At 42.2% G+C, this 25,000-nt stretch overlaps 1 protein-coding gene across 3 annotated transcripts in view; it reads left to right on the forward strand.

Moving 5' to 3' along the window:
• The window catches only part of stxbp6 (syntaxin binding protein 6 (amisyn)), a 74,357-nt gene that overhangs the window by 18,193 nt on the left and 31,164 nt on the right, over window positions 1-25,000 (forward strand). Inside the window, exon 1 of one of the 3 annotated variants that reach the window (XM_080012947.1) lies at window positions 762-854. The exons of the other annotated variants lie outside the window; for them this stretch is intronic. Coding sequence (XP_079869073.1) covers window positions 836-854 — 19 coding nt within the window. The 5' untranslated portion in view covers window positions 762-835. Of the gene's footprint in view, window positions 1-761; window positions 855-25,000 lie in introns of those variants that run through there. 3 annotated transcript variants of the gene reach the window in all.

Here is a 25,000-nt window from a genome sequence, read left to right on the forward strand (position 1 = left end):
AGCTGCGCCGCACGCAGGGCATTGGGAGCTTGTTTACGCCGGGGAGGAATTGCCGTTTGTGGGAGGGTATACGGACAAAGGCGCCCGAACCCGTGTCCTGCTCAGCGTTTTATTACAGAGGTCTGTTTACTGAACTTTGGAACAGAGTCACAATGTGTGATTGTTCTCCCTCATTGCAAGATTCTACAGCACATAAATTCCAGTGAAAAGGCTCCCTTTCAATTATAAACTAAACTTCACAACGACCATTTACAATAAAATCGCCAAACCTGAAAGAGCTGTTTGCGTATGTTGTCTCTGCCTCAAAAAGTACTTGGTAGACTTTGAATTTCACATCTGACCTGTGCTGCGGATAAAGTTTTGGCCCCGCATATCAATGGGAGATCAGCAAAAAACGCTGATCTCCCATTGCTCCCAATGCGTTCCTTCCAGGGAACGCCCCTCGCGCCAAGTCACAAAATCCAGAAGGCGCACGACCTTGCGCCGCGACCTTGCGCGAGCGCCACGGCGCCGGCGACGTCATTCGCGGCGCGCGGCGCCTCACACCCCTGCGCTACCGGCGAGCATAAAGCAGGCTTTAGTGAGATATACAGACGCTTTGCTCCAGGGTCCCATGGGTCGGCCGCTCTCCATACTCAAACCACCCTAATCCCCCCTTTTCATGTCCGTCCCTTTATCCAGCTCTCCCTCACTCTCCCCAGCTCCTCCCGACTCACCCCTTTGACCCAGATCTCCATTGTGATGGGGATCCTTCAAGTCTCGGGAAAATCGCTGAAGTTTGAAGAGAAGTAATGATGAGAGGTTTAGGAGGAAACGATGAAGGAACCTCTCTGATATGATGGAGATGATGCAATGTGAGTTCCTAGAAACCCAGAGGGTGCGAAGGAGGGGATTTCTACACACACACACATGCACGCAGACACACACACACACACACACACACACACACACACACACACACACACACACACACACACACACACACACACACTTGTGTTTTTTATTTCCACAGATGTCTCATTGCGATTGCAGGTGTCGGAAATCACATAATACAGGCAATTACACAAACATTAGGCACGATCTCATCTGTGAACAATCACACACACACACACACACACACACACACACACACACAGCAGGCAGATGGAAATATGAAAGGCCCAAGTGTGTGTGTGTGTGTGTGTGTGTGTGTGTGTGTGTATGTGTGTGTGGAGACATCACGGCATGGCTGAGTGGGTTTGACAGCCCTCCCTTCACCATTCCCTGCTTTACCTGGGCCAAACCGTCCGTCAGCCCTTCTTGAACTTTTGTTTTCTAGTCTCTCCCACTCGCTCGGAAAAGCCGTAATTTTTTCCACTGGAAACAGTGGAGCGCTCCCTCTCTTTCCAGCAGGAATCCGGGGTTTGCGGGCTTGGATGGAGGGACGGTGTGGTTGTTGGTTTCGAAGGCCTCCCCCCTTCGCTCCCCCTTTGACTCCCCCGTGCCTCCGCCGAGAAAAGTCCTGATTTCTCGGGATGGAGAAAGTAGAGGGAGGAATGTAAACACGTAAGACGCTTGGAAGTGGTTGCCAAGTTGGAAGCCATGCATCGACTGTTGGTTTCTGAATAGAGACTGGCAAAACGGTTGTCGAATTTTTTCCTGAATCGTTCTATAATTTTGTGATCAGCCTGTGTAATTATAATCCATATTGCACTTTTCATGTTTCTTTGACCATTTTTGAGTAAATCAGTGCACAAGGATAACTCATTTTCTACAGTATACTCACGCAGTATACAGAAGTATACTGCGTGAGATAGTTGTTAGTGTCACAAATCTGGTTGCCTGGGCAACTAGTCAACCTTTATGATCGGGTGCTGGAAAACAGCAGGTTTGTTGCTCTATTTTGATTGAAACCGGTGCAGTTTCACATTTTCAAAACGTGCCTCGTTTCGTGAAAGTCCTGGTTCCCTCACCTGGGAAATACACACCCAAGTGACTCTTTTGGATGAACTCGCCGCTCGCTGCTCTTGTTTCCTCAAAGTTTGTTAATATAACACGTGTCGCGCGTCGGTGCCGAACCTGCCTGCTCAGAACGGGCTCGCTGGTTCTCACGGGAAGCCCCGTCCCCCGCCCGCCCCCCCGCTGGCACACTCTTCACTGTTTATTGCGAAGTTTGTTTTATCACACGTGTCGCGTGTCCAAACAGACCCGCCGAGTGTCAAACACATCGGACGCACGGCTGTGGAGAGAATGGAAGGACATACACACAGACAGAGATTCCTTCCTTAATAGTCATATATTTGTCACCCATCGTCGGAGCCGCCTGAGGTTAGATGTGGAGCACGGTGCAGCACACTTGATGTTAATGTCGGCTGTGAGGCTTGTTTACCTGTCTGAGTCTACCGCAAGCGGAGTGTATTTAGAAGGGTTTTTTTGGGGGTTTTTTTGGTATAGAATGCTTTCTGCAGAGTGTCCCTTCTCCTACAGAAGGAAGGGGCACCGGTGGAGCGTCGGAAAACAACTACGAACCCAAACAATCCGGACATTTTCAACGCGAAGAGCTCGGCTGAAAAGCTGCTCTCCCCTTTTGACCCCCCCCTCCCCCGTTGGAGTGTGATGAACGTCCGGTTCGGAAAAGGTGGAAACACTGATGGCACATGATAGTCATGAAGGGGGCCCGGGGAAAGAGGCGCGGGGGAGGAAGCCACACATGGTTCTGATCATCTGTTCTCTGACCCGACGGGTTCACTCGCTCAGGCGGGGAAGGACGAGCGCGACGGCCCCCGCTCCCTCGTGCGACCGGCGGAGCCGCCCCAGCGCCGCCTTGCGATGCCGCTGTTCTGTCGCGCCGGGGACGCGGTGGCGGCACCTTCCCCCCTTTTTCATCTGCCGGGAGCGTAACAGAAAGAGAGGATGGAGGAAGAGGAACATGTGAGACATTAAGTGAGTCCACACTGGCGGTCCTGTAGAAACGCGTCCGTCCGTATAATTAGACGCTCTGATCCACTGGCTAAAGACTTAATACCAGACCTTTACCCACTCCGACTTTAATTTAACCTCATTAACCGTCTCCGAAGGTGGCGGGAGAACAAATGGCCTCGATGAATAAATATGGTTTTGGGGCCGAATAATCAAGTTCCCCCCGCGCCAAGTTGACCGTGTTTATCTGCCGGTGTTCTTAATTAAAATAAACTGTTTATACCGACGCAGGATGTCGCTAAATGATCCGTGAAGCCGCGGCTATTAAAGAAGATTAAAAGGGGGGAAATCCTGGCGGCCTCGCGCCGTGATGAAACGCAGTCCGTCGGGGCAAATGGTTAAGCTTTAAAGAAACGTTAAATCTCGACTTTTGGGAACACGGGGAGCTCACACCACGGTGAGATGTGGCTTTTCTTGGAGTTGTTTTGAGTAACGGTAGTATGACATTTTTACTTTGAACGACTTTTTGTAATTGCCGCAGTACCTCCAGAGCGCGATCCTGCCAGCGGGGTTGCCAGGAGGAAGTGACTCAACGTCCTGTTTCTAGTCTCTGATATTCATGCAGGAAGAGTGTGGGGAAAAACGCCATAAAACACAAAGTTTACACACATTATAATTATTATTATTATTTTTTTTTTTATCGGTACAACATGAAGACAAACAATATTGTGAGCTTCCAAAAAAAGAGATTTATCGTTTTAAAGGCTGTATTGAAGCGCAGTAAGAAGCTGCGGCAGAGTGGTAAGTTTCTCAATAGCCAAGCGCTCAGTGGGTAAATGATGGGAACCAGCATTTTAACACGGGCTGGTATTGAAAATGAACACCTCAATGATAACATTGACATTTATTTCAGTAATTGAGTCAGGTAACCAGATAACGTTCGACGCTCACTGCCGCAGCAGGTCCTTTTTTTGCTGACTTACAGGCGTCACCAGTCTGGTCGGCTTTTATGTTGAATTTGGAGACCACAGCCGCTCGATGGTCTCCTCTGTGACTCTCCGTGTTTAATGGAACACCTTGTTTGGTTATTAGAGGAGCATTGAGCTGAGGGGGAGGATGGCTGTTTGCTAAGCCAGCGGCTCAGACACAGGGATCCAGTTAAAGGAGATGGGGACAGATGTGGAGGAGTGGAGAGGCGGGGGAGAGATGGGGGGATCGCAGTGGGAGGAGGGTGATCTCAGGAGGACAAAACCTTTTTTTTTTTTTTTTTTTTTTTTTTTTTAGCTGGAAAGGGAAAAAAAAAAAACAGGGGGGCTTACACATGAAAACTATTGTGATTTCTGCTCCAAAAGTCTGTCATATTATTTAGAACCGTATAATATAAACATATACTTAAGGTAGAACAAAATGCAGTTTAAGAACCAATATTTGTCTTTGCAGTTGTTGGTGTGAGGGGGGAAAAAGAAAAAAAGAAAAAATCCACTGGAAATATTTGCGGCCTGCGCTGGTCTGCACAGGTCTGAGTACGGAGCCAAAAGATAATACAACTATGAACTAATGTAATGTAATGACTATCGGAACTAATGCGTTCCAAATCTCAGACCCGGAGAAATGTGAATGGAATGAGGAAAGTATTTCTGTGCAGCACGCCCAACGATCCCATCAAAAGCTGCAAGGTAATTTAAACAACAGATGGGATCATTCTAAATACTGCCAGAAAGTTTGCAGGCCTGCAGTCCTACAGTAGAACAGGGGAAGCGTGCATATCTGTCTGTCCGGCGTGCCAACTGGAGACAGTTTGGAAAAGGGGAGAAAAACAAACAGTACGAGAAGCCCATTTTTCTGTACACCGAAGACACTCCGTATTTATAACGATAATAACACCGACAGGGTGGTTGTCTGTGTTTTTATTTTATTTTGTTTACAAAGAACGACATCTCTGTCTTGACACAAATCACCCTGTTTTTTTTTTTCGAAGCCGGAAAACTCTTTTCCATCCAATTTAGGTTACACTCACTGTTCTGATCAGTATTTCGGCAGTTCATTGATATTGGATTTTTTTTTTTTTTTTTTCCCAACCGTTTGTGTGCCGTCAAATTCCACTTAAAATAAATAAATAATGGCAATAGTTATCGTGGTGCGAGGCTGCATTAGGTCGTCTTATACATCATCATCATCTTATTTTCAGTTTGTGAGTCGAACATTCACTCCCTCGCTCACTCTTTGCTTGGAGTCGAACGAACGAATCGTTTTCAGATCACTAATGAGGAGTCGGCCTTGATCATAAGCACAGTCCCATGCATTGATGATGGTTCTTTTTAGCGGTTAACAGGATAGTAGCTGATAAATACTGATCTACTACAATATATGATATATATCACGGCCAATAGTTATCAGTTGTGATGTATCCTATAATGGCAGCATTATTTTGTCCAAACATTGTCCCTCAGATGCTTTCTATTCTGCACCGTGACGAAAATACTTCCTTTCTCTGAGGTCTTCCTCAGATTTCAAACACTTGACATGAACAAACAACATGACACACACACAAACACACACACACGCTTTTATTATTTTATCTCTTTTTTTTTTTTTATTCACTCAAGACACTGGTTGTTTGTGTGTGTGTGTGTGTGTGTGTGTGTGTGTGTGTGTGTGTGTGTGTGTGTGTGTGTGTGTGTGTGTGTGTGTGTGTGTGTGTGTGTGTGTGTGTGTGTGTGTGTGTGTGTGTGTGTGTGTGTGTGTGTGTGTGCACTACTGTACCCTGCCTGATTTACGACCCCTCCGATGGCCGGAGAGGTGTCGAGGACCCCGACGCGCTGTATAAATAACATCATATCTGCTCGGGCTGAGAGAGGGAACCCATCAATTCAAGTGTGTCCTCTGTCTGTCTCGCCTTTCTCCATCACTGTCAGATTGTCAGTGATGGACACACAGACACACACACACACACACACACACACACTCTGAAATTCTCCGTCCAATCATCTTAAGTCCTGCGTTCTTGAAACTTCCACTAGCTCTCTGAGAGACTCTTGTTTTCCTGTTTCATTTCATTTCATCTCATCACATCTCCCAGTTCACTGCGTCTGTCCTTGCCCTTGCTGTGTGTGCGCGTGCTTTTTCGTCTCTTTATCCGACTGTTCCCCTCCTTCGGCTGTGTCCGTGTTGCTGCCGTCGGCTCAATACAAACCCCGACTCTACGGAGCCGCTGCCAAAAAGCTCTGCTTGGAAGCCAAAATGAGAGAGGGGAGTCGCGCCGACGAACCCGTCGCACTCCTCAGAGAAACCCATCTACTGCGCTAAGATCTGGAGGCTGCACCTGCATGGCCTGGAAGACCTGAGCGCACGGCCCTCCTCCCCTGCGCTCGCTTTCTGCTGCTCCCTCTTCATCTTGTGTTCGGTTTGAATGGTTAATTAGATATAGCGAGGTCGTTTTTTTTTTATTTATTTTTTTTTTTTTCGTTTTGTTTTTCTCCTTCTCTGGAATGGTGTTGTATGAATACGCCATCAGTGTATTTATCCACACATTTGTGTATATGCTGATGATCTCGTGATCCGGGGGAATCTGTGTGAAGGGGGCTTATCCGCGGCACACTGGGATCCATATAATACGAATATGGAAAATTCAATGAATGTCAAGTCGCTGAATGTGACTTAATCTGGGCTAATAGTGACTTTCCTTTCTGCCTCTGGCTCCATCGACAGACTCATCTGGGTTTTAATGCAAGACTTAATATCTGCCCGCCGTGTGCCCCTCTCTTCTTCCCAGTGACTATATTTAAAATGGATCTATTATGCTTTTCCTTATTTTCTGTCATATATATTATGTTTCAGTGTGGGATGTTCATATGAGACATGGCCAAAGTGTCAAATAATGAGGTTAACTTATGACAAAGTAATCGCTGTGAAGAAAACGCTTCCAACTGCTCTGAAGGCTCCGTCTTCAAAGGTTTTTTTCTCGTTTCTCTTTTTTCTCAGCCCGTCACAGATTTCTATATATGGTCATCTGCTCCATCTGATCCGCTGTGCGTTTCTCCAAACAAAAGCGATAAAAATACGTCAAATATATTTATTTTAGATGTATTTATTTTATTTTATTTGGCACTGTCTGTGTCTCCCACAAGCTTGGAACATGGCAGCGAAAGTCGGAACAAACGAGGCGTTGTAGATCTAATATGAGTGAAGACTCAACAACTGGATTGCTTATTTCTCGCCTCAAATTTGTTCAGAAACAGGCTTTAGCGGGCTGATAAGGTGAAATAAGTGAATGTTACAGAGTCAATACAACGAAACCCAGAAGCCGTGCTCATGGCTGGAATGCATAATCTGAGTGGTATTTTCGGCAAAAGAAAATTCAAAAACATGTTTTGGGGACCTTAGAGACCCATATTATTAGGAACAAGATCTCATGTTTATCTCTCTCTGAACCCATCGTCCCCTGCAGGGTCAATGGAAAAAAAAATCTGCTGCTCAGCAGAGAAACTGGGTTAATAGCGGCACCTAATTTAATTATTTTATGGAGGCAGAGTCTGAGAAGTATCGACCAGGTTTTTATTTTCTTGCAGTAAATTTGATGCAAGGCTCCTGGCTAATATTTGTTTTACCCCCCACCCCACAGTAGCTCAGACATTGGTGAAAAACAAATATGGAATGCTTTGACACAGCACAGCAAGCATTTAGCATTCCGTATCGCTTCGTCTGCTTCAAGGTTCAAGATTTAAGGTTCTTTATTTGTCACATGCGCAGAGGTACCAAGTAAAACATGCAGTGAAATGCAGGGGGTGCTCAGTTACTGTGCGACAATCAAAGGGATCAATAATATGGCGATTAAGAGTAGATAAAATAAGATAAAAACAGAGATAAAATAAAATTGCTCGTGCAAGAGAAGCTATACATTTTAGAGATGTGCATCTACATCACTGAGGCTGATGCAATATGCATCTCCAAGCATTGACAACGATCCAGTGCATTAAAGATACATATGAAGCAGCCACTGATGCGATACGATTCACCCCTCTTGCGATGCAGTGCGATTCTACACGAGTCGATTCAATTCAGTCCGATTCATCGTGATGCGATTCGACCCGATGCAAAATAATATGATGCTATGCAATTCAATATGGTACAGATAGTTTATTTTTTATATATTTTATTGCTTTGGTTCTTCTTAAGCAAACAGCAAATCAACTAAGAATTAACAGATAAAAAGTCCCATTTTTACTTCACAGATTTGTTTCTCTAGTACTGCAACTCAGCAAGCGTCTAATTTATTATAATAATAATAATAATAATCTTAATAATAATAATAACATAATTATATATCCATAAATTGGATTTCACAGAAGATTTTGGAAACGATGAATTGCAAATTCATCCCAAACTCTATTTGGTACACACCATTTTTTAATCGGGGAATCGCATTGTCAACTTTTATGCCTGTGCACTGATGCAAATCGGTAAATCCTACCATCCCTAATACATATACACAAATCTTAAGGTTAGGTAAAAAAAAAAATATATATACATACTAATCTTAGCAGTTACCCGAATCTATCACTATTTACAGCTAAAGTGACCTGGTGTGCAAGTCAAAGTGGCTGTGGCAGAAACAAACAGTGTGTGCAGTATTGCAAAAGTGTTCATGTGTGTGGAAGCTTTGTTAAAATGATAGTTTGTGTTGAGGATCCAGGTGGCCTGAAGATAGAAACTCCTCCTCACGACGTCTGCTGAGGTCAGGCGGAACATCTCCCAGTCGACGTCACGAGAGCATCTCGTAGCGTGCCCTCCGATTGGTCAGTCCGGCAATTGTAACTTTAGGGGGAATAATTGTATCTTCAGGGCGAACAATGGTGTCTATGGGGGAATAATTGTCCCCTTACATTAAGGGCTTGTACCTCTGTGCCTTTAGGGAAACAATAGTACATTTAGGGGGACAATTGTACCTTAAGGGGTACGATAGCTTGTCACACCAGCAGTACCCTCTAAGGTACAGTGTATGCTCATTGCACGCTTGGCATGAGCACTTGTTTGCCATTCTGTACCTCTGGTGACAAATTTGTACCAAACAAGTACAAAAAATGGTATGGTCTTGACAGGATACTGCCAGCGCAGCAAAGCTTTAGTACAATGCGGTGTTTTACTTTCTTAGGGCGCAGAACATTATTTTCCTTCTTATTGTCTGCAAATGCCAGACATTTCATAGATTTGCAAACCCACACAGTGTGTGTTTACTTCCCCTACTATGCAAGAAAATAACACATACTGTACACAAACGCCACACATAGAGATGACATATGCTGCTACCCTGAGCCTGGCACAAATGGAGCTTCTCAAATGTACCTTGGTGCTGTCTGCTTCCATCCATTGATCTCGCTATGCCGAGAACATCTTATGTACATTCATCGTCCTTCTCCTCCTCCTCCTGGCATTTTCTTTCATCAAGCCAAAAAAAGGCCACATAAACTTCAAAATTGTTATTGCTTTCATTTTTGGTCGTTGTCTGTGAGTGCAGCCAGGCATGAATGACCCCCGCAGTCATATGGATGGAAGTCCCTGACGGCCATGATGGACACATGGGACATTTAGGCTTTTTTTTTTTTTTTTTTTTTCTTCTTTTTTTTTTCTCCTCCATAAATGCTTTCATAAAGCCTAGTTCTAGTTGTTGCGAGACTTACGAGAGATGTTCACACGGCCGGCAGGTAAACTGTCCGAGGCTCCGTGTATTGTCGGGTCTTTCATTGTAGCCTGGAGACGCATCACAAGCAATTTCGCTCTTCCCCTCTCTTACCCTTCAGAGAAATGTCCGCTGTGTGATCATGCTACGGCTGTCCAAGGCATAAGAGCCGAGGATGGGCCGAGATTTAGTGGGATTGGAGGAGGAAAAGCCCCTCTCTATTGAAGGGATGCGTGGAATCGAATTGATACCTTCGAGATGTAATGAATTCGGAGCCGCATCGGACTCTGCAGCGATAACTCCTATCATTTAAAAGCTGCCCGTATTGATTTTGAAGTGGATGAAGCCGGTGGATTTGCTGAGACAGTGCATCTGGAGTTAACTCTATCAGTCTGTTTTAAAAGAAAAAAAAGAGTAGCAGGGTAGATTTATCCACAGCCCTGAGTTCTGTGGACGCGGAGTTTTCTCCATCCTTCCAAAAGTGCCGCAATCTTTGATTATTTATTCGAACACCCCCTTCCTAAACAAGTCAAGCACCACCGCACCTATCCTGCGAAGCGGGATTTAACACTGCGGTGTTCGCTGGATTCGCTGTGATTTGCATTTCTCACTATTTAGCAGCCAACTATTTTATTATCTATATATGTTTTAGTTCTAAGAGATACTCAGGAGAGAAGGATTATCACTTGGAGCCATAACAACTGTTGCTCTAATTCCAGCGGGGAGGGAGGTTAGCACTGCTAGGGGTTCGAGCCAATTTGTTTTATTACCGGACTCCTCTGAGATTCCCGGGGCCGGTGTCCAAAACAGTCCATTATTTCTGTGACTTTTTAATCCCTTCACTATCATTCTGAATTGGGAAGAGGCTGATGAGGGAGACAAGGTGAGGGAGCAAACCGATCATTTAAGTCACAGCATGGAGAGAAAGAGCGAGATAAGGGTTTATGGACTATGTTTGGGTGGGGTGGGGTGGTGGGGTCAGAGTCAGAATGTTTTTATTTTTCCTAGTACATTTTTATCTGCAATTAATTTGTTGTGGTAAAAATTGGTGCATTGCTGTACAGACATTACATTGGCATGAGAAGCTTAACAGTCTGTAAAAAAAGTCTAAGCTTGACTTGACTTCAAACAAGAATAGCCAAATGGACAAAAATAGTTAAATATCCAAAGAAAATGCCCAAATGCACATAATATAACAGCATTATTATTATTATTATTATTATTATTATTATTATTATTATTATTATTATCATTATTATAATTATAATTATTATTATTATCTGTCCAGCCCTGTGGGCTGGATCCCTATTGTTTTTGCTCAGATTTGTATTATTATTAATCTTCTTGAAATTTTTGGGGCTAAAAGTGTCTGGCCTACGACAACAGCAGTACGCACAGACATGGTTGAGGGCTCGTCGGAACCGAGACATTTCAGACATCTTGTTCGAAATTGATCAATATCGATGTACATATGGAGCAGAGATTTGTGAAAAACTGTTGCAAAATTACTGGAAGTTGAAGAACATTGGCGTATCCTGATTAGTTTGAGCAGCGGGGCGCTTTGTGACATCGTCTGATGTCATACAAGTCCAAGCTTAGTCTCTCCGAAGTCATTCGCATCCAGCGACTTGCAGGCTGCAGGTCACTGCGAGTAGACAGACAACCCCGACAACTCGTGTTGTGTTTCACAAAACCCTGAAAACAAAAAACAGTCACAGGAGGCGTTTTCGCACCGGATGAAGTTCAAAGAACCTTTAGAGAAACCCATCCCTTCCTTTTGTGTTGATTTACGGAACCTCAGAAACCTGTAATACGTACCTAACAAACTGGACCCCATGTAATTCTGCCTGCTGCTATATTTATTATTATAACTATTATTAGGGGTCCAGCCCGTAGACTGTGCAGGCTGTTTCATCTTGTTTGAACAGCGCTGTCACAAACACCTCGTTGTTGAAATTTCAATCCAAATTGATGTCTAGATGTTACAGAGATGAGGCCAAAGCATTTCACGCCGAAATAAGTCCAACCCAGCTAGAACTATCTTGAAGACATACTTTGGCATAACACGGTTGAAGTGTCGTTTAAACCGCTGTATAACACGGACCTTGTGGTTTAAATTTAATTCAAATTGATCTACATACGGAGCAGATATTAGTGAAAAATGGAAAACTTAGACACTATATATTCAGTTGGTCTGGTTAACTGACACGTCACGCGTCTCATTCTAAATTGAACGAGATGAGATTTATAGAAAGACGCTTGATGACATCATCATATTATTTACTATAAATTTACACATTCCCATTGGGAATGTCCAGTTGGACCGTGTCCAGTGTGTGGCGTAGACTCGTCACTCTAGTGTTTCGACGTTACCAACTTTCGATTTACGTGTGTATTTATATAGCTTCTTACCTGGTAGATGTCAGTAGATCTGTTAAATTGATATTTTCAATCCGTGATCCACAATACTTTGCCGGATTAACGAATAATATAATAAAAAGTAATCCACAGAAACTCGTCAACGCGTCCACTCGAAACCACTGAAATGTGTACTTCATGCAAATGTAACTCACCGAAAATGTAATCCAAGGAGAAAACTCAACAAATAAATGACGTGCCCCACGCAGCTTCAAAGTGCCACCCTTCACTGAGAGTCCCGCTCTATTTCCACAGACGACACGGTGAGTTAATAACAATGAGAAGTTCTGGTTTACAGGCAAACATGGACGGATGCTTTAAAAGACAGGAGGGTTGCGCTGTGTAGACCGCATAGTGGTTGCTCTGGGAGACGAGCAACAAGGAGACTACAGACCGGGGGGAGCCCGGTAAACTGTAAAATGCAGCCAACACGACTAAACTGAACCCTGTGTATTGCTGCCTGCAGCTATATTTATTATTATTATTATTATTATTATTATTTCAGTATTGAGCAGGGACTGGTTTCGGCTTCAAATGAACCTGGAACTCAGTCAGTTGGAGAGATTGAGCAGTGGTCCACCAATGGCTTTGAGCACAAGGTCACTTGTGAGGACCCACCCTACAGTGTGCTTTTGTTCATTCCTTTTTAGAGGTTTGCGTGTGTGTGTGTGTGTGTGTGTGTGTGGTTCAGGCTGACGGCTCTGGATCATCTGTGATGCAAACAAACAGCTCTGGACATTCTCTGGGATCTGGTAAGTGGACATCATGGGGAAATTGTAAAAAAGAACAAAAAAAACACCCTCCTGTAAAACAAAAAAACACACAATTGCTTTGCATCATATAGATTGTTGTAGTTATCAGAATCAGATTTGCTTGGGGACTGGAATTTAATGGCGTTGCCTCAGATTTGTAACGGTTTCCATCCAGGATGGAACCCACCCCCCTTCCCCAAATTAAAATAAAAATATATAAAACCCTGGCGAGGAGGATAAACTGCAGCCAGATTTACAGACACAGGAGTGTTTTATTGTCGCAGGTGGTCGAAGCAGCGTCTGGCCAAAAAGTTTCCAAAAGGATCCAATCTGTCAAGGGAGTAAAGCATTTGACAGAAAGGTGTTTTCTGTGGAAAAATGGTGAAATTCATATTAAACTGGAGTTAACTGAGTCAGAAAGACATTTGGTCCTAATTGTAATTAGGGAGAGCAAGGGAGAGAGAATGGTTTGATTTAGGAAACATGACAATGATGTAGAGACGAGGTGGAAGGAGATATAAAACGAGCTATTATGAGTTTCTGTACTTTCTTCTTCCCCGGGGTGGAAATGCAATGTCACAGCAGCTCACATTAAAATAAATGGTCAATAATAATGATAAAGCAATAACAATAGAAAAAAAAAATGGCAATATGCAATAAACCTAAGAATTTGCTGAAAATGTTAAAGGACACTAAACCTAGAGATTAACAACAAACAATAAAAATATACATAATATTATACAACACTACAAATTTGGCAATATACAATAAACCAAACAAAAAATATTACCCTAAAAATGATCAAAAACTAAAAAAAGACCTAAAACAATGAAAAATACAATGATGTAAGTGATGGAAAAATTATGAAAAAACAATGATGTAAGTAATGAAAAAACAATGATGCAAGTGGAAAACAATGAACAAGAAAAGATAGTGCAAAATGCAATACTCATACTTCTATTGCATATGTATCTAATTTAACATTTTTAGTATCAAATGGAAATGGAATGTAGATAATACAATTCTTTAGTTTACTCGAATCTGCTTAACCAGTTTAGTTGACCCTCTGTGTATATTTGATGTTTATACAGTAGATCCTGCATTTGTCACTATGTCCACTGGTCCGGATCGGAGCTCAGATTCATCTTTTTTGGGGATGGTCTTCTCCCACTCCAGACTTTGTTTTTCCTTCTGATCAGGCTCTGGGGTTTTCATTATAACTCTTTAAAATTCCTTGTGCTTTTATGTTTTTTGGAGAGAATACATAACTGGCTGTCGATTCAGATCAACCTCGACGAAAGGTCTGTTTGTACTTTTTTATAGTTATAAGTGAAAAACACATGAAAAGGGAAACATTTTTTAAACGCTTTTCGAATGAACCGAATTTGTCCTTTTCCCTTTGTAGATTCCAAAATAAATACTGGAAGGCGTATTTAATCAAAGTAATTAGGGCTAGATAAATAATAGAAAAGATTAAATTACATCGTTTACATTTTCACAATAGATCTGAAAATTGTTATGCAACCATTTTCTGCTTATATTTAATTTAAAATCACCACAGTCGCAAATGAATTTAAACATTTCGTTTCTGTATCAAACAGATTTTTTTTCGGATATATATTTATCTTTGTAAGCTAATTAAATAGTAAATTGAAAACGGGTATAAATTATTTAATGTATAAAATGTCAATATGTTATGTATTATATGTATAACATGTCGACGTCTAATAAACATCGGATTGAATCAAATCCTGACCCTTTGTATCAAAATCGAATTGTGAAAACCTGCCCAATACCCAGCACTTAAAAGTTATTCCACAACAGTTGACATAATGAATAATCATAATTCATCTCCATCACAGCCCCCAGTTTATCACAAAAATGCCTCCACTGTACTTATATATTTTACTTGCAGATGATCTACATCGTGTACACACCAAATGTTGTAATTCAATGACATTTTGATATCAAACACATTATTGACAACATTTTAAATAGTCGTGATGAACTGCGTCTACTCGGACACCATCAAGGTCCTTCAATCTTTCAAGTTTATTTCCTGCGTTCTTCCATTACACCCTCTCATTCTCTTTTTTTTCTCTCTTCCTTCCTTTACTCCACTTCCCTTTCCCTCCGATCCATTTTCCACTACTCTCTCGTCCTGCATTTTGATATACCCTTATTACATTTCCCTAACCTCCCGTTTGTTTTGATCTCCATCTCATCCTCGCTCCTTTTTCCCCGCTTTCTTTCTCTTCTTCGTCCCTCCCGTCCCTCTGTGTGTGTGTGTGTCTGATTTAACGTGATGAATGGATGGAGTCGTTAGAGCTTGAAAGCTGAAGAAGCTAAATGCTCCTATCAGCCAAGCAACGCGTGCGTGCGTGCGCGCGCGCATCACATTTTTCCAATCTTTCTCAAATAGTTTTTCACTATTTTTTTTGGCTCGGAAAAAAAGGATATCGAAGGCGCATGAATAGGGATGCCACACCTGTTGTTATTCCCCTTTATCGGCAGAATATGAACTGGCAGCGCATTCGAAGGATGTGTCAGCGCAACCCCGGGTCACCTCTCACACTAGAAATCCAGTGGAATTTGAACATCAAATATATTTGAGTATCGCCTGCTGATGGCGACGGTGGGGGGGGACCCACTGGGTCAGTTGATAAGACGTTGTTTTTCATTCCGGATTCCACATTCTCTCGGCTCATGCGTTTCCTCTCTACATGTGCGTCTGTCACAAGTGGAAGTGTGCAAACAAGGGGGTTCAGCATCAATGGCGGCGACGTAAGCAGCGCAGGCAGTGGGGCACTGGGGCCCTTAGCCTGAGAGGACCCGTCGCATCAGTAAGGAAATTGCACGGGCCCTTGCACTTCAAACCGTCCACAATCAGGGAATCTGGGATTTTTACAGTATATGTTTTATTTTGCATATTTGCATGTTCTCCCCGTGTTCATATGTTTCCTCCCACCACAAGACACAGAGGATGGGGAAAATGCAGCATGCATGTTTCCCCCATGGGGACTAAAAAAAGTGATGGAATTAAATAATGCTCATTTCTCATATGCAATTAATCCGTTTTTAAAGAGCATGGTTGAGTTCTTATCCATTTCTCTCTATTAGAGACATCTAACCTTTTTCCATGTCACAAAAAGTCAATTTGGTTTCTTCTTTGGTTTCTTGCGATTATATTTTATATGTATGGGGATGTTCTTCCAACGCCTATAGTATATACCTTATTTTAGTCTGATAACAAACCAATATCCAGTAGCAGTATGGTTGTCAGTTTTGGTCCATCCCTACATACAGTATTCCGCCCAGGAACCACTTTGACGGCTCTTCCTGATCAATCACCAACTTCAAGCCCCGATCCTCCACAGACTGTCTGACGGTCTTCATAATGGAGATCAATGTGGAGTGTGGGAGCTCCTGCCTTCCATCCAAACGCCAAATACGCCAAAACTAATACTAATAGCCCGCCGCCTTCCGTCCTCCTTAGGACTCAGAAGAAAATCGCTCACCGACCAATTAGACCCACCTGTGTTAGTGGTTTTCGTTTGCTCCCGCCGAGAGACCAGTTAGGGCCTGTAGATGAGCGCTGTTGGCGGTGGGATGTTGGAGATAATTGTCTCCTTTCCTCCCCGGTCACCTCTGTCTGGTCCTTCTGGCCGCTCCCATCGATTTAACTCGAAACAAAACGGTCTGAACACAGCGGTTCATTAGTTGCGATTTAATCAAATTTGTGATCTTTTTAAGCTGGTGTCTGAACTATAATGGGCCTGACTCGGTGCCCTGTGGGACGCCTCACAGCACTAGCGTCTTTCCGTTTTCCATAGTCTGGGTTCCTTCCAGAATTGGGGATGTGTCTGGAACCACAAGTTCAATTATGTAAAAGGGGTTCCCAAAATATGCCCTAGGGATACACCAAGTTATTGTGATTCTTTTGATACGGATTGTGAGCTGCATGGATGTAATTCTGTGTATTTTATATTTCTGTTGCAGCACCCTGCAACAGCCTCTCGTTCTGTGTCATTGCAAAAATTCCGCTTGGAACATTTTCACCATTTGTAAGCGCTTTGATTTAGGCTTGCTTCGGTGAAAGTGAGCGACAGGTCAGGATAAACATAGAACGCCGTCCTAATTTTTACCTCCGCCTATGGAACACTTGCATTTCACTGCTTTGTAAAAGCGACGATGAATCAAGCCGTTGAGGTCCAACGCGAGAGAATGTGACACAGTGCCTGTTTGTGAAATATCAATTTATTGTACTTTATTATTTGTCAAGCTGCTGCGACCAAGCAGCTGCTCAGTGTCGATGTCTGCCTCTCATTGTGCCGTGGTTCACTGTTGGGAAAATTCTCTTCAGGACGTTTACCGTTCGGTGGATGTGTTCAGCCCAGCAACAAACGTCACAAAAACGTCACTAGTATCGTCGAGCGTTAACGCCGAGATCATTCCAGTTACAATTTTTCTCACGTCTCTCCTTTCTTCTCCGCCGTGTCGGGTCCTGTGTGAGTGGCGTCCGTGCTAATTGCAGTAATGAAGGTCACCCCCGAGGAGCAGCTGGAGTCCCTGGTTCTGTGGCTGCAACACTCCCTGTTTGGTGGCCGGGTTCCGGTGAGCAAGCGAGAGAGAGAGAGGGAGGCACGCCGGGATGCCGAAAAATACCATATGCTCCACAACACCACCCGCCACCCATCCTGTCACACCTTCCGCTGAAGAGCCGCCGAGAAATTCAATCACAGAGCCCGGAGCCGTGAGAGATATGAGTTTCTGTCACTGTGTGTGGAGTGAACAGAAGCCATGTCGTTCTTCATGAGCCGCGTCGGCTTGTGTAGGCCACGTATCGAGATGAAAATATACCGATAACGAGGCTCGTTCTTTCACTTGAGATAAGATAAGATAACGTGTTGTTGATCCCCCGGGGGGGAAGTTCGGGAGTGCCAACACCGTGAGCGATTATGCATCGTTCTGAAACCTGGGTTCGGCCGAGGGGAGCGCAAAAAGCTTGACTTGCCGATGCGTTTAGTTCTATTCACAGTAGAAAATGCCTTGTTCAAAACCTTCAGGAAGAAATGTTTATAGTCAACTGCCGTACCTTTTCCAATTTTCGCTGCACATATTTGAAAAGCTTTGGGGAAAAAAAATTGGAAAGCTATTATTGTGAATCAGTCATAAAAAGTCCAACATGGAGGAATAGATTTGACTCTTCCATCCTGAATGAGTTATGAATTATTCAGACCTGAGTGTCTCTGACTGCGGTTCACACGTCCCTTGAAACTGTGATTCTTGTACTGTTCAGTACTTGTACGAGAACAGAGGCTCCCTGGGTGCTTTTTTTTTGGGGGGGGGGTCGTTTAAAACACCGTAATCCTGGAGGATTTACGCTCCACACTCCGAAATGTGATGGTGACCAGACAAAAGCACAGCTGGATCTCACTCTTCGGGGGAAAAAATAAAAAATAAAAAACCCATCTTTACAATTGCGCTTGATTGAAGATTTCCCACTGTGAAACCAAACTTTAAATTGTGTCATTTTTGGTGCTGCAGTCTCAAATCTCAAAGTGGAAATTTCAGACTTTTATTTATTAATTAATTTATTTTAGGGGTTTTGATTTGGCGTCAAGCCTTTGATCTTTGAGAAAACTCAGTCGAACCTTTTTAATAATGAGAGAGAAAGGTCCTAAAGCCTCGACCTGATAGAAATGGACATTCTTGTAGTATTCTTTCTTTATATTTCCTTATATTTTGTTTTCTTACATCTATCTTTCTAACCAATTATTTCGCCCTCTATTCCCAGATATTATATTATCGCTCTTGATTTAAGAACGGAACCGAATAAAGCTCATACAAGCCCACCTAAACATTACATTTGGAGAGGGAGTCGATGGTGGTGGTGTGCGTCCCTCATCTGGCTCCTCAGTAGGTCTACTGGCCGATGCCAGTCAGCTGCTCCTCATGGTGCTGAGCTTTTAGATGTGATTTAAAGGTCAGACAGGATGAGGGCTGGCATCCCAGCATCTCCACACAGAGATCTGTCCGGGGGAACAGGCTGCAGACAGCGGGCCGTCGGCGGCTTCCTCCCCAGGTGTCTCCGGGAGGATCCTGAGCTGGTATTTGAACTGTAAGGGGTCTCACTCGGCGCCCTGTGGGACGCCTGACAGCACGAGCGCCTAAATACTTCTTGTTGTATTAGGTCTCCGTTTCTCTCGCTCTCAATCGCTCTCCTTCCTAGCACTGGGTAGGACCCCACCTTGTCCCCAGATCAGCCTGATGCTCTGGGGACGAGGAATCAACCGTGTGCCGGGAACCCTCCATTAGGTACTCTGCTCCGTGTGGGCGTGAGAGCATCACACGGTGGCCGCAGATTTGTAGAATCTCTCGTTCCACCACATCCCAAAGGTGCTCTGAAGTACTGGTGAATGTGGAGGCGCCTGGAGTCCAGTGAACTAATGTCGGTGGAAGCAGCTTGAGACGATGTGCACTTTGTGACGTGTCGCGTTAAGTCGAGGTAGAAGATGGGTGGAGTGTAGCCCCTGTGGGATACACATGGCCAGCAGCAACGCCTCAGGTGGGCTGTGGCATTCAAACAACGCTCCGTTGGTATTACGGGGCCTACTGTGGGCCAAGAGAGTTGACTTGCGGTCGGGTTTAACCAGTCCGGCTGTTCCCCTCTGACCTCTCTAAGTCAAAACAGGACTTAAACTCACTAGATGCCTCCTGACCGTGTTGCTGTCATGCATTGAGCTGCTGCCACATGACTGACTCATTTGATATTTGGGTCAATGAGCAGGTATACCTAATGAAGTGACCGCTGACAAAGAAAGTAGAAAGACCGAGGGGAAATATGTGAATGTTGCAGCGAAACATTACCGAGAGATATGGTAATGTTTCACTGCGACGTTCACATTTTCCCCCATCTCTCTCTCCCTCTCATACATGTAAGGAAAACAATTCAGATCTCAAGCACCTTTGTGTTGATCCCCGTTGTTAAACACCACATAGAATTTGATCCGTTGGGAGCATTTGAGATTTGAGGATTATATTCCTGCCAGGAAACGTAATGCATGTGACTCGTGCTTGTCACAGAGGTTAGCGCACTTCCTGAGGAGGGAATGGAGGGAGATAAGAAGGAATGGAGGGATGGATGTTCTCCCATTGTTTTGGAAAATGGGGAAGATTTATGGCTCTGTATCATTCAGATGATCCTGCGCCACCCGGGCCAGATGGAAGCTCGTCTCCTCGGGAAATGAAACTTTCTGCTGCTTCAAGGTGTGTGTGTGTGTGTGTGTGTGTGTGTGTGTGTGTGTGTGTGTGTGTGTGTGTGTGTGTGTGTGTGTGTGTGTGTGTGTGTGTGTGTGTGTGTGTGTGTGTGTGTGTGTGTGTGTGTGTGTGTGTGTGTGTGTGTAAAGGTACACTGGAGAAAAATAGTAAAAAATAAAATGATCTTTAAAAAATGCTTTTATATGCTGAACATGTACATTTTTGAGCACTCGACTTTTTTCAAGTTGATGCAGTGACTCCAATTCAGTGATTACTTTTCAAAAATCGAAATCAAAAGTGATTTTTTTTATCTTTATATATTTTTGGATTTCTTTACTTTAACTGGAGCAGTGGAACTCTTGAAATTGAGAAAGAGACAACTCATTCAAATAGGTCATATTGCGCAGGAAACGGTCACACCCTCGGTCGGGCAATAACACCGTCGCACCATTGCTCACATAATGATTTTGTATTCTAATGCCATGTATTTTAATCCTGGAAGTGTTGAATTGCACAAATTTGGCAACATTGCATCATCTTTTGACCCTTTTAGATCTACTGATGTTATTGTGACCGTAAATTATTTTGAACGCTGAACACCGATAGAGAGCAGCTTTTAAACTTTGATGGTACACTATATCTGAAAGGATAAACCCCCCCGGAGGCTATTATTATTAATATTATTATTATTATTATTATTATTATTATTATTATTGTTATTTTATTATCATTATTATTTTATTATTGTATAATTATATTATTATTATTATTATTATTGTTGTTGTATTATTTTTTTTATTTTATTATTACTACGCCAATTAACTCCTTCTTTGGTTTGGTGAAGCGAAACTGAGGCTGACGTGATATATATTTATTATTATATATATTAAATATATCATTATATATTTTTATGGCTTTTTTTTTTTTTTTTTACTAAAATCATTTATGGGCGTAATAGGATGTGATGAATCCTTTTTCCTTCATGAGCTCCATCTCGGTTCTGGGTGACTTTCGGGAGAAAGGAAGAGTGATGACGCTGTTTAGCATGAAACTCTGAGGAGAAGCCACATCCATCATGTTTCCTCTCGGAAGATGGAAACAGTCGGAGGCATGAGGAGCTTTTGGGCCGATGTATAAATGATTTTCACAGGGAGAGAAGATGACGACTTCATAGAGATGCCATACATTTAGCTTCCTCGAAATTCATCTACTGTACTAATTTTTCTCTCAAAAAGTATATATTGAGAATACTGTAGATTGGTTAAAAAGTATTCTCGAACAGGATTTTAGTAATCAACTCCCCCTTTATTCCCATTTGGTCCGTTCCTTTTTCCTACAACAAAGATCTTCCACGGCACTGGAGATGTCCAATGTCACTGGCAGTCGATAGAAAAGTTGCACATCTTCGCTCCCTGTAAAAATCGTGCACGTGTAATCAGGATTCACGTGGACATTCTAGTCGTAAATGGCTTACAATATAAAATTTCTTATTTTATCTGAAAATAAATTGAAGCAAGATGTGCGTCCAGGTCTCCATCTGGTAAAAAATAAAAAATAAATAAAAATAAAACTGTTTGATAAATTGCTTAAAATGACTTTGCACCCTGTTATTTTAGGTGTATGTCGCCTCTGAATGTAGCTCAGACATACCATAAATATTTAGTTTCCCCACCATGCAAAAGTATTCAACCTAAAAAAGATAGTATATGTAGTATATACAGTATATGTAATGGGGTAATAATGGTAATACATGTAAGTAAATATTAAGTAACAGTAAGTAATATTTAATAGGAAACACTCATCCCATCCCATTTACAGTCAGTCAAGTCAAAGCCTTGACAAATGACAAATGACCACCGGTGCCATTTTATCTTTTAAGCTTTTACACCAATAAATTAAATATGCGTATTGGTGTTGGGACACAGTTGTTCTGGATCTTCCCCACTTGAGGCTTTAAAGCCGTTTAACTTTGTCTAAAAGAAAACAGATGGAACAGGGAGTGACCAATAAGGCCTCTAGCATCACTTTGACTTCATTTGACCTTTCAAATTTGACGGTTCAAACATATATTCAAAAAAAATATGAATCTGCACGAGCGGTTTCTTCAGTTGATTCTATAACGTCAAGCAACGCCACGGCCACAAATATTAACGTAAATAATTCCGAGCATCATTAAAGAGGAAATTAAACATTTCATCATGAGGCTGAACTGATTTAATTTCCCCTACGTGTAATATATATATATATATATATATATATATATATACACACACATCTATCATTTTGACGTGTGTGTGTAGGTGAACCTCGCTTGATTAGTAATAACTACAAAAAATACTTTTTTTAATCTCTGGTTTCGTAAACAAGTTGTGGAATAAAAAGATAGAAATTAAAAAATATATATATAAAAATTGCTTCAAACACAGGGTGGAATATCCCTTTCAACTTTGAGGCCGTCTCCCCAAAGTCACTGAAGAATAAAGCAGCAGTTAAACTTTAAAGTTCACCGAAAACAGAAACTGAGGTCATTACCGTTAAGAGGAGTCACAGGTCAGTGCCGTGCTACTCTGCTCAGTGTCCCCAAACACAAACACATTCATTTCAACAGAACATCACATTAAAATGTAATATTTTCTTATTCCCATCGACACGGGTAAACACAGCAGGGTGTTTACGGGTTTTTTTTATTATTATTTATTTGATTTTTTGGAGTTGAGGTCATCACGTCAGGGTAAGTGTTGGAATGTGGTGGACACGACGCAGCCAGATCTTCCACCGTGATTGGCGGGAATTTCGCCGAACTGTGATGATGTTGTGCAATCGTCTCTCAGTTTCATTTAACTGAATAGAATCTGAAGCACACACCGTGACGGTCAAAAAAGCTGTATGTTTACCACACACGTACTGTAATAGTCCATTTATTAATGTACTGTTGTCATGGTTACGCCGTTGGTCAGTTTGCCCCCTACAGGGTTCTCTGGACACACGCCTACTACAGAAGTGAGGATCTGATGCTTTTTTTGGGTAATTATTCTCTCGCTCCATGTGAAGAATGAGACGTGTTACGTGTTATTAAATGACAAGTGCAGGTGCTTGTTGCCTGATTTTACAGGGCATATAAGAACAGAAAGCGTTGCATCGAGAACATTTGTTTGTTTATTTTTTATTTTTATATTTCTCCCCGCCCCTTTCTTCAGAGTCATGATCTGTTTTTGTTTTTTGTTTTTTTAAGGCGGCATTTTTTATTTATTTATTTTTGATCATTTATTTTTTAACTAGTATTTTTAGTTTTTAACTAGTATGCCTAATTTGAGCGTCCTCTACTAAAATAACTCCACAAAAACATAGCTACCCATTCGCCCTACATTACTACTTTACTGTTATTGATGTGAAATTGAGAGAGAAATATCTGCTCGTGACCAGAAACAATTCAGAAATTATTGGCCGCTGATTGACCAATCAGAATATTCCAGAGTATTCCACAGAGCGTTTACATATTCAGAACCTTATATATTAAACTTCTCGATTTTGTCGAGGTGCTGTTTCCTGCGACTGAAGCTTGTTGCCTCTTGAGGTACCACACGCGAGACAAACGCCCCGCTGCCGCCTCAGGGAAATCACATTGAAATCAGCGGTGGCGTGGAGGTACAGCGACGGAGTGTGTCCTCGTTGCTCCGCCGGGACGATGCTTATAATGTCTCCTGGTTCTCCGCTGGATGGAGGGATTATGAAGTGGTCCTTGGAGGGAGGGGTGGTGGGTGTGTGTGGAGGGTGGGGGCATCCATGGGGGCCACAATATGGAGCCAGGATCTCACCGTACCCCTCGTCCCCGAGATGAGGCGTGCGGTGTACGGTGTGTGTGAACAGTAGATTGTTTTGGGAAGAATGTGGGGATATGGGGGATAGTGGGGAAATATGATATTTGACTCATTTTTTTTGACTCAATAATATAATAAATTCAATATTATCACTCGAAATATCACAATGGACTGCAGTACTAATAATACAGAAACCTATAACAAATTTACTGTCATATGTTTAAAAAAAGGATTAATGCATAGCAATACAATATTATTATTATTGTTATTGTTATTAGTATTATTATTATTATTATGCAATACAACCCAGTGGACATGGGTGTGTGTAAACACCAGACTACAAACAACTTTTCTACCTAAATATATGTGGTTAACACTGTTATTTTGACAGTTGATAGAGTTTTGAAAAACAAAGTATTTTAATAAATCACCAATGTATTGATATTTTCTTGACCAATGTTGTGCATTGACACATACCTGAAAATAATCGATTTCCTGGTTTTGTCGTGTGTGTTAAGAATACTCTTTCAATTCCCTTTAAAGTTGCGGTTCAATCTTTATTTTCTCTCGTCCTCCCGGTTTCCACGGCTTCCTCCGCTGTTTTATCTGCTTTTATCTCCCGCCCTGTCCCCCGATATCAGCGGGAAATTCTTCCTTTTTTTTTTTTTTTTGTCTTTCTCAACTTTTCTCCTCACGTCACCTCATTAGACACAACCTCCCGCAGGCCTCCGAGTCCCCGCAAAATCACTCGTCTCCAGATCAGAATGGCACAAATAATAACCCAAACTAAATAAATATATAATAAATAATAATAAAATGTAAACTAGCTTACAAATTAGGGACACAGTGTCAGAAAATGGAAAATATGTCACTTTGTCGATAGATTTAAAAAATAGGCAATAATAATAACAATAACAAAAGGGGGAAAAAAATGCAATATGCAATCAACCTAAGATTATCAAATATATCAGCCAAAAATGTACAAATATAACTCAACTTCACAATATACTATGAACCTTAAAAATATACAATGAACAATAACAGTGTGGCAGTATACAAAAGAATAATGATAAACAATATATATATATATATATATAAACCTAAAAATTGACAAAAAGCAATACATTAAAACAAAAATGTAAACATGGAATTGGATAATTCATCACTTTTGTGCATTT

The sequence above is a fragment of the Zeus faber genome (genome assembly GCF_960531495.2).
Source record: "Zeus faber genome assembly, chromosome: 13".
Taxonomy (NCBI): domain Eukaryota; kingdom Metazoa; phylum Chordata; class Actinopteri; order Zeiformes; family Zeidae; genus Zeus; species Zeus faber.